Source organism: Mustela lutreola, chromosome 11, assembly GCF_030435805.1.
Source record: "Mustela lutreola isolate mMusLut2 chromosome 11, mMusLut2.pri, whole genome shotgun sequence".
Classification (NCBI taxonomy): domain Eukaryota; kingdom Metazoa; phylum Chordata; class Mammalia; order Carnivora; family Mustelidae; genus Mustela; species Mustela lutreola.
Window position 1 is genome coordinate 64,045,426 of NC_081300.1, and position 14,610 is coordinate 64,060,035.

Sequence of the window (14,610 nt, forward strand, 5' to 3'; positions counted from 1 at the left end):
GCTCAAATGTTCCCTCCCAGGGAAAGCCTTTCTTGGGCTCCACAGCATCCAGTATCCCTCCAGCAGAGCCTGCTAGATTGAAATTTCTCATTGTGGCTGAAGTCCTCATCAGACTGGGAGCCCTGAGGGCAGGGACAATGTCCCTTTTTATATCTCTCTGGGCAGTGCCTGGCACAGAGGAGGGGACCAATACAACTTAAAAAAAAAAAAAAGTACATGAAGTGTGAAGTATTATTAGCATAACATGGTGGGGGGACTAATTAGGAGTCTGCTTGACCCCTCAGAGGTTACTTGTGCTGTATATAAAAAGGCACATGTATTTCAAAGTCTTTAAGTCACACGGCATCAGGAAGTACAATGAAGATTTGAACCCATGTGTATCATATCTGTTTGCACCCCTAGGCTAAAATTTTTTTCCTCTTTGGTTGTTTCCTCCTTGGTTGCTCTCTGACCTCAAAGTGGGAGGAAGTGAGGGCCATCTCCTATGTCGGGGACAGCAGAACCTAGAGGGTGGTGATTTGGTAGTGGGAGGTGAAAATTTTCTTTAGACTTCTCAGATACACTCCATGGATCTCAGGTTGATGGGGGTGAAGGGGTTTGGAAGGTGACAGAGAGGAAGCGATCCAGGATGGACCCCCTTATGAGTGTGGCTGCGGTGGATGGTGGTGACATCGCCGACCTAGTAGGAGAGGGAGGAGAGAAGCCGGTTTGGGGTTGGGAGGGAAGAAGCTGTATGCCTAAGTGGGTGTATGTTCAGCATGAGACGCCCAAGAAACGTCTCCAGCCAAAACTGGGATGTGGTTTTGGAATTCAAGGGAGGTCTAAGCCTGAGACGCCGGTTAGAGTTAAGTCAGCTTCGAATTGGGACCAAGAAGTGGAGTAGGATCGACCCAGCTGGTACCGGGAGGATGGGACCTTCTCAAATGCGTCAGGAGCAGCTGGAGATGCTGGTGAAGAGGCAACTGCGAGTACAGAGTAAACGAGTGGTTATACAGGGGAAGAGAAAAGACAGAAGCTGGGGAGGGCTGGGTTTAATGCTGGAGAGTAAATTAGGAGAAGGAGAGTGAAGTCTGAGTAGAAGAGTTAGGGACTGAGTGAAGAAGCCCTTGGGGTGTTGTCTACAGACCTCAAGGAGGGAGGGCGAGCAGGCGGAATGGGGAGGGGGGAGAGCCTTAAAGTTTGAAGAGTATGGCTGCTGGCCAAGTTCCTAGCGCGGCCACCGCCAGCTCCCGAATCAAGGTCTGCAACACACCAGAGGGATGGGGCCTCCGCGGAGCGCGGCGGCGTTTGCCCCGTCGAAGGTTTCAGAGCGCATGCCCAGAGAGGGGGTGGGGGGCATTGTCACGTGCGGCTGCCTTCAGCGGATTGGCCCCTCTGCTCGCCAGCTCCGGGGGTGGGATTGGCTAGAGCGGTCGGGGCTGTGGCGGCTGCACGCGGAGGGAGGCTGCGTCGGAGCGGCGGCTGTGGGGCAGCGAGCAGGTGAGTCCCCTGCGGTCCCCGCCCCGACGGGCCCCCGCCGCCTACAGCGACCCGATCCCTGCCCCTTGGGACCTGCCCTTTTTCCCCAACGGTCGGAGGCGAGCTGGGGGGGGGGGGGGGGTCGCCGCGTTTGGAGGCTCGGTGGCCCCGCCCCGACGGCCGCTCCGCCCCCAGGCCGCCCGGGCCGCCTGCAGCCCCTCTGGGATGGAGGTCCTGGACGAGTTCGACAGCGAGTTACCCCAGAGTGTGACCTTCTGCCAGCTCATCTCCGAGGAGGACTTCGAGAGGCAGGCGGCCACCTACACGGAGCGCGCGCTGCGCCGCCTCTTCCGCAGCATCGACCGCAACCCCGCACTGGCCGAGAGGGTGGTGCGCAAGGGCAAGCTGGCCGAGTACGAGGGGCGCGGGCTCCTCTCCTTCCTCTGGGTGCGAGCCGGCGGGGCTGCAAGGGGGGAGGCGGGGTGGTGACCACGAGGGCGGGTGCTCGCACCGCTCCTGCTCCTCTTCCGAGGGTAGGTGATTGGGGGTGGGTTGGGTTGGGGTGGGAGCCCTCGGGCCTAGCTGAAACTACAGGGTGGGGTTCTTCCTGAAGCCCAGGCTGCCCAGCTTGGGGAGTGCAGCCGGCAGGCGGCTCACCTGTCTGGCCTGCTCCTGCTCTGGCTCTCCGTTTGTCGTAGGCCAAGTTCTTTTGCGCAGTTCAAGGGGAGCTGAATTGTTGCAACAGCATGGGTACCCTGGAGATGCACCAGCGCCTAGAGCAGCTGAAGAGGGGGATCCACCGCGTGCACCTCTACTCCCAGGGTGAGGTTCAGCCCCTGCCAGACTTCAGTAACCCAGGAAACCTGACTCAGGTTCCCTTATCCCTGGTTCTCTGCTTGGCACTTTTTATTTTTTTTTTTTTAATTTGGTGTTAATTTTTGAAGTATTAGGAAAACGAACATATACAAAACTGGAGACCACAGGGAACACTCAGGGACCAGCCACCCTTCAGCTTCAGCAAGTATCCCCATCTTGCCATGCTTGCTTCGGGCTCTGTTCCCCCCCCCCCCCTTTTTCTGGAGCGTTTTGGGAGAAATCTCAGACATTATTGTAATCTTGGATCCTTTAGCGTGCTTTTGATATGTTATAAGACATTTTATAATTACGATGTTACCTAGATGTTGACAATTTCTTTTTTTATTTTTAAAGATTTATTTATTTATGTATTTAATGGAGAGAGCACACGCTTGCAGGAGCAGGGGGAGGGGCAGAGGGAGAAGGAAAAGCAGTCTCCCCATGGAGCAGGGAGCCTGATATGGGGCTCCATCCCTGGACCCTGAGATCACTACCCCAGCTGAAGGCAGGTGCTTAACCGACTGAGCCACCCAGGCACCCGACAACAATTTCTTAATATTAGCTGATACTTAATATTTGGGTGTTAGGTCCTTTGAGGTTCCTTTTCACTAGGATGGCCATGTACTTCGTGTCCATGTTGGCACACTTGTGAGGGTGAAATGAAAGGGGGCCACACTAGTGACCACATAGGGATGCCAAGTGAGGGATGGCCATGTCTGTTGGAGTCCGTTTGAAGTGGGATGCTCTCCCCTTACTCTCCCCATGCCATCAACTTGAAGAACTGTGTTGTCCTTTGGGACATTGCGCTCACTGGATTTATATCTGTTGTTAGGGTCCCCTGGTGTCATTTGTCTTGTCCCCCTCTCCCTGTATTTCTTGGGCATTTGCTCTAAAACCTTGATCAGATGCAGTTTCAGTTCTTGTGGTTCATTTGCCTTCAGTGATACACTAGCTAGTGGTGGAGTGGCTTTCTTCATTGTATCAGGAGGCCCAGCTTACCTGGATCTCTCACTTTCCATGATGCTCAGTGTGAGTGCTCCACATTTCATCTGATGGGCCCACAGCATGTGTAAGCTCTCACACTGCCTCCCGAGGAAGTGTCCATGCTATTAAATTCATTTTACAGATGAGGACATAGAGGCCCAGGGAGGTTAGTGAACAATGTGACAACAGTGTTACATAGTAAGCAGTAGAGTCTAGAGTGGAACTCAGGTATGAGTTGCTCTAGGGCTCAGGCTCTTCGCCTCCAGGTCAGTGCTCACGGTGGTAGTGATCATCATTCTAGATGAGCCCTTTCTTTCTTTTTTTTTTCCCCAAGATTTTTATTTATTTATTTATTTATAAATAAATATATAAAGAGAGGCAGGCAGAGAGAGGGGAAGGGAAGCAGGCTCCCTGCTGAGCAAAGAGCCCATTGCAGGGCTCGATCCCAGGACCCTGGGACCATGACCTGAGCTGAAGGCAGAGGCTTTAATCCACTGAGCCACCCAGACGCCCCTAGATGAGCCCTTTCACTGAGCTGTATGAGGCACTTGTTCATACCCATTTTGCTGGTGTCCAGTAGAAATACTCAGACTCACAGAATATAGGAAGAAAACCTAACGTGGAAATAGGAGAGGGGGCGGGCCCCAGAGTCCTGTTACTCAAAGACTTTCTCCCTGAGCCCACTTCTACAGAGATTTCCTTACAGAGGAGAGGGCCTTTGCACACCCCCAGGATGGCCCTGGGGCTGGGTGTAGCTGGTGAACTCACCTTCCAGGGCCTGGATACCTGCTGGCTAACTCAGGAGCTTTCCACAAGGCTTGGGGGAGGCAGCAGACTGACCTGCTTGGGACAAGCCCAGCCTTCCTAGAGGGCAGTACTCTGTTCTATCTCCTCAGACTCTGGCCTTGAAATCAGCCCATCAGGGTGTGGGTCTTGCCTGGGCTTTGTACAGTGGGAGCTTCCAGTTCTGCTTGTGTGAGAGAGACAGACAAAAATACTCTTTCCTTGTGGGGTTATCTGTGGGTACATGTTGGTTCCTGTCAGCAGTGGCTCTGGATGTTCTTACATGGTGCCCTTTGTGGGAGGAAGCTTGTGAAGAGCCTACACCATTGTTCAACCTCTGCTCTGCCCTGCTCTGGCCACGGCGGAGGTCCTCATTGGTCCCTTTTGTCACAGATGCCAAGAAGAAGAGAAGAAAGCCAAAACTGAAGAAACCAGAACCCATCCTCTTGAGAGACCGATCAACCTCCCCATGCCTGCCACCAGCCCTGCTGCCACCTCCCCCACTGCCGTCACCCGCCACCACCATGGCCTCCGTGGTGGCCCCATCGCCTCCCGTCTACACTATGCCTAGGGTCTTTGGTCCTTTCCCTCCACTGCCCAGCAAGTCGGTCAGTGAGCTCATCCCTCATTCTGTGTGGCCCTGGGAGGGGCAGCCTCCGCCCCTGTGCTCAGAGCCAACTCCGAGGCTCTCCTGGGCCCACGGCAGTGACTGTCAGAACTTTGTTTTTAAGCGGCACAACGCTGTCTGGAGGCTAAATTTTGGGTAGAATGTTGATAGATAAAGCAGATAAAAGGGGTCTGCTCCAGTTGAAGGGTTGGAGGCATGGAGTTTTACCTGCTGAACAAGGCAGCCGCCATGGGGCAGAATCTTGGGGGGCCTAAAGGACAGGTGGAGAACCGTGGTTGCCATACCCCCAACATCTCCAGCCTCACGCCTGTCCCACTTCATGGCTGGTGTTCTCCTTCCCACTCTCTTTAAGTGCCTCTGCAGTGCCTTCCTAACTACTGCCCTCTCCTGGCCCCTGCGTATCCCTCACTCTCAAGCCAGGCAGCCTCCTCATCCTCTCTCCGTTCCCAGCTCCCCCATCCTGTCCCTCTTAACACCAAGCTTGAGGTGGGCACTAAGGAGGACCCCGATGCATTTGCTGAATGAGTGACAGTCACATCGTTTCTCTAGTTCTTGTATAAGGTGTTTTTCTTCCCCATGAAGCCCCCAAACTTATCCTAAGATTTCCCTTATTTCCTGCAGATGGAGAAGTTGGAGGTTACAAGGTCAGAAGTGAAACTGAACTGGGCTGGCCTATCATCGAACCCAAAGAGGTGGAAGGAATGGATTCTAGGCTCAGGGCAAATGAAAAGAGCATTTTAGGGAGCACGTTGTGGGCCATGCTTGGCTCCCATTTTTCCCTACCTTGTTCATCCTCACCACAGTCCTGAGGAGGAGTTTATCTCCATTTTATAGGGATGGGGTCAAGGCTCCTAGAGGTCTGCTCTGCGCCCGGGAGTCCCTGTGGGAGGGCCTGCCCAGGAGGAGTCCAGAGCTGATGCTCCCCTCCTCACCCTGCCTTGCAGACACATGGTTGATCTGACCCCCTTGGTCCTCAATCCCGGAGGCTTCCATTTCTCGTACCTGGCTGGAAACAGTGCGCACAAGCTCCACTGCCCTGGCTTCCCCTGGTAAGCGTGCCTCTGAGCCTCTCTGGGGTGGGATGGCATCATGGCAGTGAGAGCCAAAAAACGTTCTGCGTGGTGGTCCTTCGCATTTCCTGAAAGGGCCCTAATGTAATCGGGTGCTGGAAAAGTCACTCCCCCTTCCTAGAGTGTGTAAATGCTGAGAATGGGCAACAAGGAGCTCAAAGATGCACCAGAAAGGGAACGATTCCATCGACTGTGGGTAGCCCTAAGGTTTACACACATGTGTTTTGCAAAGCAGGGGTTTACTGAATATGTGGTTTGTTTGTTTGTTTTAATCACCTGTTTTCGACATTTATGGTGGTGGTGAGTATTTCCCATGGCATTCCGTGGAGTGTTATTTCAAAGTATGTACGTAGATTGGCTCCTTCATTGCATCAGATGATTTTTTTTTTTTAATAGCTATTTTTTAGAGGAGTTCTATATTCACAGCCAACTGGAAAAGTGCTGAGAGTTCTCAGATCCCTCTCCCCCTACTCCGGCACAGACCACCTCCTCCCCCCGACCATCAACATCTCCTACCTTACAACTGATGAACCTACATTGACACATCATCACCCAGAGTCCATATGTTTGGGCTCACTCTTGGTGTTGTATGTTCTATGGGTTTGGACAAATGTATACTGACAGGTGTCCCCTATCATAGTGTCCTGCAGAATAGCTTGCTTGCCTTCAAAGTCCTCTAGGCTCCAGCTGTTCTTCCCTCCCTCCCCCTTAACCGCTGACTACCACTGATCTTTTTACTGTCTCCATGATTTTACCTTTGCCAGGATATTACATACTTGGAATCGTACAGTATATAGCCATTCCAGATGGGTTTCTTTCATGTACCGTTCCTCCATGTCTTCTCGTGGCTGGCTCATTCCTTTTCGGCACTGAATAACTGGGTACACTAGTTTATCCATCCAGCTGCTGGAGGACATCTTGGTTGCTTCCAAGTTTTGGTATGGACAAAAGTTTTCAACTCTCTTACCAAGGAGCACGATGGCCAGAGCACATGGTGATCATATGTTTCATTTTATTTTATTTTATTTTATTTTTAAGATTTTATTTATTTATTTGACAGAGAGCGATCACAAGTAGGCAGAGAAGCAGGCAGAGAGAGAGGAAGGGAAGCAGGCTCCCTGCTGAGCAGAGAGCCCGATGCGGGACTCGATCCCAGGACCCTGAGATCATGACCTGAGCCGAAGGCAGTGGCTTAATCCACTGAGCCACCCAGGCGCCCCATGTTTCATTTTAAAGAAACGACTGAAGTGGTTGTGCCATTATGGATTCTCTCTAGCAGTGAGTGAGAACACAAAAAATGACTTACCATGTAAGAAACCTGCATAGTTCTGTAGAGATGATTCTATTTTTTTTTTAAGATTTTATTTATTTATTTGAAAGAGAGAGACCACAAGGAGGCAGAGAGAGAGAGAGTAGGGAAGCAGGCTTCCTGCTGTCATTTTAAAGAAACGACTGAAGTGGTTGTACCATTATGGATTCACACTAGCAGTGAGTGAGAACGCAAATGACTTATCATGTGAGAAACCTGCACAGTTCTGTAGAGATGATTCTATTTTTTTTTTTAATTTTATTTATTTATTTGAAAGAGACCACAACAGGCAGAGAGTAGGGAAGTAGGCTCCCTGCTGAGCTGAGAGCCCAATGCGGGGCTCGATCCCAGGATCCTGAGATCAAGACCTGAGCCAAAGGCAGAGGCTTTAACCCACTGAGCCACCCAGGTGCCCCAGAGATGATTCTAAATTTAGTTGATGGAAAGTTTATTCACGTAGACACCCAAAGTGTAAACAAACCTTTAAATATGTTTTTGGTTTCCTTAGTAATGAAAGATGTACATGTTAAGGTTGCTAGGATGTGTGTTCTCTGCCTATCAAAAAGCCCCAGGTAGGGGCTCAGTGGGTTGAGGCCTCTGCCTTCAGCTCAGGCCATGGTCCCAGAGAGCATTGGGCTCTCTGCTTGGCGGGGAGCCTGCTTCCTCCTCTCTCTCTCTGCCTGCTTCTCCACCTACTTGTGATTTCCGTCTGTCAAATGAATAAATAAAATCTTAAAAAAAAAAAAAAAAAAGCCCCAGGTAGGGACTCATGGGTGGCTCAGTGAGTTGTGTGTCTGCCTTCAGCTCAGGTTATGATCTCAGGGCCCTGGGATCAAGTCCCATATTGGACTCCTTGCTCAGCAGGGAGCCTGCTTCTGCCTCTGCCTGCTGTTCTCCCTCTTGCTCTCTCTGTCTGAAAGATAAGTAAATAAAATCTTAAAAAAAGAAAAAAAAAAAGAAAAACCCAAGTGAAGAGAATCCAGTGCTATAAAGGCTTTAGGAGGAGAATCATTTTTGTTGTGAAAATACTATATACTGGCTTTTTCCTGTTAAAAGGTCTTTGAGATAATTTGCCTAGTATATATGAATTCACCCATTTAAAATGTTCACTTTAGTGGCCTTTTCTGTATTCACATTTGTGCAAACATGCCCACTGTCCAATTTTAGAACATTTCCATCATGTCCAAAAGAAGGGAGTGAAAAGACAACCCATAGAATGGGAGAAAAGATTTGTAAATCAACAATAAAAAACCCATTCTAGAAAATGGGCAAAGGACTCAAATAGACATTTCTTCAAGGAAGACATACAAATGGCCAATAAACCCAGGAAAAGATGCTCCCCATCACTAGACATCAGGGAAATGCAAATGAACACAGTGAAATACCATGTCCCACCCCCCAGGATGGCTCTTTACATCAATGGCATGTTGATGAGCATGGGGAGAAATTGGAACTCTAGCATGTGACTGGTGGGGATGTAAAATGGGGCAGCCACCATGGCAAAAAGGCATGGTGGTTCCCCAAAATGTTGCGCGTAGGATTGCCATATGACCCAGTAATTCCACTCCCAGGTATATGGCTGAAAGAAGTCAAGTAGAGAGACTCAGATGCTTGCCCATGAATCTCCGTAGCACCAGCATCACAGTGGCCAAAACGAGGAGTCAACCCAAGTGTATCTGAGATGAACAAAATGTGATCTAGCCATATAACAGAATGTTGAAACAAGTGAAAGAAGCCAGCACGAAAGGACAAATTACTGTATGGTTCCAGAGTCCTCAAGAAAAAGTAGATGAGAGGTTACCAAGAACTGGGAGAAGAAAGTGGGTTGTTGCTTAATTGGTATGGTTTCTGTTTGGGAGGATGAAAAAGTTCTGGAAATAGATAGTGGTGATGGTCACAGGACATTGTGAATGTATCTAATGGCACTGAATTGTACACACAAATTGTTAAAATGATAAATTTTTATGTATATTTTACTACAATAGAAAACAAACAAGAAACCCTAGCACCACTTAGCTGTCACCACCCCAGTTCCTCCATCCCCTGGCCCTAGGCAGCCATTAACCTACTCTCTGTGGATTTGTCTGTTCTGGACATTTTATATAAATGAAACCATACAATAACACGATCTTTCGCGACTGGCTTCTTTGATTTAGCATAACGTTTGCAAGGTTCATCCATGTCAAAGCATGTGTTAACTACGAATTTCCTGTTTGTATGTTTGTTTGAGTTGGCAGAATAATTTATTTTTAGTTATTTATTTTTAAAGATTTTATTTATTTTGGAGCGAGAGTGAGTGCGTGCATGCGAGTGGTAGTGGGAGGGAAGGGAGAGGGAGAGAGAGAATCTCAAGCAGACTCTATACTGAGCGTGGAGCCTGACGCAGGGCTTGATCTCAAAAGGCTGAGGTTATGATCTGAGCCGAAACCAAGAGTTGGATGTTTAACTGGCTGACCCACCCAGGCACCCTTGGGGATAATTTATTTATTTATTTATTTTTGGTATTTTTTGTATTTAGGGGTACCTGGGTGGCTCAGTTGTTTGGGCAACTGCCTTTGGCTTGGGACGTGATCCTGGCATCCTGGGATTGAGCCCCATGTTGGGCTCCTTGCTTGGGGTTGAGCCTTCTTCTCCCTCTCCATCTGCCTGCTACTCCACCAGCTTGTGCACTCTCTCTCTGTCAAATAACTAAATAAAATTTTTAAAAAATTTAAAAATTTTTATTTAGGGGCACCTGAGTGTCTCAGTGGGTTGTTTCTGACTTCAGCTCGAGTCATGATCTCGGGGTCCTGCGATCGAGCCCCACATCGGGCTCTCTGCTCAGCGGGAGCCTGCTTCCCCCTCTTTCTCTGCCTGCCTCTCTGCCTACTTGTGATCTCTCTCTGTCAAATAAATAAAATATTTAAAATTTTTTAAATTTAAATTTGAGTTAACATACAAATTTCCTGTTTCTTAAATGTCTTTTTTAAGACAAATTTTTGTTTTTTTAAGATTTTATTTATTTGACAGAGAGAGACATCACAAATAGGCAGAGAGGCAGGCAGAGAGAGGGGGATGCAGGCTCCTTGCTGAGCAGAGAAGCCTGATGCAGGCCTCGATTCCAGGACCCTGAGATCATGACCTGAGCCGAAGGCAGAGGCTTAACCCACTGAGCCACCCAGGCACCCAAGACAAATCTTTTTTAGAGCAGTTTCAGGTTCACGGCAAAACTGATAGGAAAATACCGAGAGTTCCCACGTGCCCCCTGCCCCCAGTATGTACACAGCTGCCCTCATGAACAACATCGGCTCCGGAGTGATGTGTGTTAACAACGGAAGAGCCTGCACTGACATCATTATCACCCAAAAGTCATAGTTTCCATCCGGGTTCCCTTTTGGTGCTGTACCTTCTATGGGTTGACTTTCTTCTTATGGTGGAATGGTATTCCATTGTATGGCTCTAATACCGCGTTTTCTCTATCTGTCCATGAACTGATGGACATTGGGGTTGTTTCCATTTTTTGGCTCTTGTGAATAATACTGTTAGGAACAACTGTGGCCAAGTGTCTGTGAGGACATGGTTGTCCGTTTTCTTGGGTATACCCATAAGAGTGGAATTGCTGGGTCATATGGTAAGTCTGTATCTTGAGCAGCTGCCAAAGACACAAGGCCCTTATCAGACATAGGATCTGCAAATATTTCCTCCCACTATGTGGGTTGTCTTCCCACTTTCTCGATGGTGTCTTTTGAAGCACAAAAGTGTAAGCTTAGTCCTTTCAAAAGGCAGTTTATCAGAACATCAGGACCCACAGGCGTTTTTAAATTCTTTGCTCTGTTGTTTTAAGATTTTATTTATTTGAGAGAGAAAGCACAAGCAGGGGGAGTGGCAGAGAGAGAGAAGAAGGCTTCCCGCTGAGCAGGGAGCCCGACATGGGGCTCCATCCCAGGACACCAGGATCATGACCTGAGTTAAAGGCAGACGCTTAACCAGCTGAGCTATCCAGGCATCCCTGCTCTGGTATTTTCAGTCCTGGAAGCTGGCCTCAAGGAGATGATGAAGGGAAAGAAAAAAGCGATTGTGTACCAAAATGTCTGGGGCAGTGTCATGTAAAAGAAAAACTGGAAACAGCTTAAATGTGCATTCACTGAATTATGGAATATTATGCAGACATAAAATTATAAACCTGATCATGTAGATTCATGAATTCTGTCTAAGTGGAAGCAGTAGGCTATGCAGTCAGATCAGAAGTAGGTGGGATGAAGGGATAGGAGGGGACTGACAGCTGACAGCTGGGTGACAGAGAAGGGGTTGTCAGCAAACACGCACAGTGTTGTCATGAAGCAACCTGTAAAAGTGAGGCGTTGGCCTTACCAGATCCTCACAGAATTATGGGGCCATGCACTGGGGCTGGACACTATCAGGGCATTGCTTTCAAGATACCTTCTAACTTTCTCTAGGCATCATTTTATAAAGGTGTGATTCAGTTAGACAATGTCATTTTTTTTTTTTTATCTTGCCTTTGTCACTCATCGTTAAGGCCATGGGGACAGGTCCACGTCTTCATGTTTTTTTTAAATTTTTAATTTTTTATAAACATATATTTTTATCCCCAGGGGTACAGGTCTGTGAATTGCCAGGTTTACACACTTCACAGCACTCCATAGCACATACCCTCCCCAATGTCCATAACCCCAACCCCCCTCTTCATGGTCTTTTGAAGTCAAGCTTCACTGGCTGTATGATACCCTTTGTCTATAGTGCAGTCCCTTACTTAACTCCACTTGGGGCTTCCATGAACACACGAAGTACTTCTGGTTCCTTTTCCACGAGGATTAAATTTTATGTGCTAAACCATTCCTGAATTTCAGATGATTTTCCTGAAGCGGAATTATAAGGGAAGTGGTATGAACAGTTTTCAAAAGCCTTTTTTTTTTTTTTTTCCAGACTCTAAAACAATACGTATTTACTGTGGACAATCTGAAAACCACACACAAAGGAGAAGAAAAACCATACCAAACCACCCCTATTCCTACTGCCAGAAATAACCAGCACTAGCATAGAATATCTTTTCCCTGTGGAGATGCATATCTATACACGTCTGGTAGTCTGTTACCTCATTGGGACTGTCCTGTTGGGCAGTTTCATAGCCAGCTGTGGAATGTGTTTCTTCTCATGTCCTTAGAAATAGACTTATATTAATCAAAAATAGATGCACAGTGCTCCATTGTATGGATGGAAGATTTCCTCAACTGTTCTTGCTTATTGAAACATTGCCCCGATGGGGACAATTTTAGGCTCTTGTTACATACTGCTTTCTGAGTGAGCTGTGTTCTCCTGATGCTGTCATCAAAACTGGGGTATTTTTAATTGGCTTTAAAAAGTTTACAAAAGCAGGACACGTTCTATGGGGGAAAGTTTGTAATAGAGAAATGACTATGTAAAATATAAGAGGCCCCTGTTCAGAGTCCCACTGACAAGAGTTTCATGTGTACCCTTCTAACACACACACACACAAATACACTGGTTAATTTTGTAACCAACACATGGATTATATTGCATGTACTTCCCAGCAGCTGGCATTTTTCCACTACCGTATCACTGGGGCATCGTTACTTGCTGGGGTCTCCAGACCTACCTCAGTCCTTCCAACAGCTGCAGAGCAGCCTGCCACATGGCAGCCATGGTTCCTTTAGCCATTCCCAGATGAATGTTTAGGTGGTTTCCAGGTTTTCACAATCACAAACATTGCTGCGGTGAACAGCCTGAACAACCATCCGTGGGAGAGAGTTCTGGAAGTAGAAATGCCCTGAGAGCCATGCCATAGCCTCTGGTTTTGTTATGTGTACTTCTGGTGGCTCTTTGTGCCAGTATCCCACCTCATGGACATGTCGTGGCTATCTCCTTCACAGGACCTCGGCTTGTAGTGGCTCCCCCAAGACCGAAGAGACACCACTCTCTCCTGTGAAGGCCTCCATCTTCACCCCGCCTGTCTTGCTCAAGTTCCAGCCTGTGCCAAGACCCAAGGATGACTCTGAGAACGACCCCAGCAGCACAGAGTCTGTGCCTCCCAAGAGGGGCCCATAACCTCTTCCCTACAGACCATGGCTAGAGGAGTGAATAAAGTTCCTGTGGAGGTGCTTGCTTGTGCTGGGCTCCCTAGAAGCTGTACAGTCCCATGGGCTTCCTCCAGTTGGAAGAGGTGGTCAGGGTGGTGCAAGCCTGAGGCCCCGGGGGCCTGAGCTTGCATCCGGTAATTGGTCAAGTTGGTGGTAGTGTGTAGTCCCCTTGCTTGCACTCTCATATGGGAATTGAGCCACAGTACTTTTTTTTTTTTTTTTTTAAGATTTTTTTAAAATTTGAGAGCATGAGTGGGGACGAGAGGGAGAAGCAGGCTCCCCGTTAAGCAGGGAGCCCTATGTGGGGCTCAATCCCAGGACCCTGGGTCATGATCTGAACTCAAGTCAGACTCTTGACTGAGCCACCCAGGCACCCCAGCCATGGCGCTTTGAAAGAAATGAGTGATGAGACAGGGCTGTCCTTCCCTACAGTGACTCTGGCCCCTTTGGGTCTTGCTTGACCCCACTGAGTAGGAAGTCTATCATTTTTCCCTATACTTGGCCTCTAAACTCAAACCTTATCCAGGTGTGGGTTTTAAAACAGTGATCTGTTCCCTCTCTTGAGGAAAATAAGCTGGTGTATAAGTTTCCAACTTGGCACCTCCCTAAGGAATTTCAGAGACAGTGACTCCCTTCACACAGTAACCTGAGAATCCAACCTGCATGTGAGATATGAGTCCTCACTAAATGCTAGGTGACTGCTGGACATTACAGATAATCACTGAACCCTTGTGTATGCCCCACACCTTGCTTGGGACTGGAGATAATAAGCCAAGTTGTTGGGGGTCCCTGCTCTTAAGGAGCTTACATCCTGTCCTCCTGTGTGTGTCTGTATGTGTGTAACCAGTGCAGAGATCTAATTGTAAGTCCTGTGGGAGCTGAGTTGGACATGTATGCAGTGGGCTGTCAGGGAGGGCGTCTCAGGGAGGCAGCCATGAGATGAGAAAGGCCAAGGAAGCTGGCTTTGGGTGACTGGCTGGTGGTACAGTTGAGTAGGGGAAAGAAGGGGGATGGAGAATTCTGTTTTGACCAGACGTGTTAAATTTGAGATCAGGGATATCTAAGTAGAGATCAGGAATCTGGAGTGTTGGCCGTCTAATGATGAGAATCAAGGGATACAAGTATTATTTAAAGACACGAGCCTCCGTAAGATCATCCAGTGCGGGGGTGTAGATGGAGGCCCAGGGCTTAGGCTGGAGCAAATGAACATAGTGATTTGGTCAAGGGAAGGGTCCATAGGGGTAGAGATGCGTGAGGGCTTTAGATTTTTTGACTTAATGGCTACTTGTCCCTAATTCGCCCAGAAGAGGGGCCTGGAGTCGGTGGAGACTGATTAGGGGGAGCAGAACGGGTACACAGCGAACGCGGACGTGCCTTTGGAGTTGTCTGCGGTGAAAGGAAACAGATGAGCCCGAGGCTGGTGGGACT

The 14,610-nt window shown here is 48.5% G+C and overlaps 1 protein-coding gene and 1 long non-coding RNA gene across 5 annotated transcripts; both read left to right on the forward strand.

The window, feature by feature from the left end:
* The first annotated feature begins 1,159 nt into the window (after window positions 1-1,159).
* Window positions 1,160-13,213, forward strand: LOC131811595 (uncharacterized). Of its 4 annotated transcripts, none has more exons than XM_059140262.1 (7): window positions 1,160-1,479; window positions 1,741-1,871; window positions 2,157-2,280; window positions 4,474-4,688; window positions 5,330-5,400; window positions 5,653-5,757; window positions 12,976-13,213. In XM_059140262.1, exons 1-7 carry the CDS (start codon window positions 1,260-1,262, stop codon window positions 13,148-13,150), a joined length of 1,041 nt encoding a protein of 346 aa, XP_058996245.1. In that variant the 5' UTR covers window positions 1,160-1,259; the 3' UTR covers window positions 13,151-13,213. The 4 variants fall into 4 exon arrangements, with proteins under 4 accessions (XP_058996245.1, XP_058996244.1, XP_058996246.1 ...); XM_059140261.1 differs by having other exon boundaries at window positions 1,165-1,479; window positions 1,654-1,871; XM_059140263.1 differs by having other exon boundaries at window positions 1,351-1,479; window positions 1,654-1,905.
* On the forward strand, window positions 5,777-9,215 carry LOC131811596 (uncharacterized). The gene is made up of 2 exons (XR_009346010.1): window positions 5,777-6,772; window positions 8,659-9,215. It is a non-coding gene; the product is annotated as an uncharacterized LOC131811596 (long non-coding RNA).
* Window positions 13,214-14,610: the final 1,397 nt, after the last annotated feature.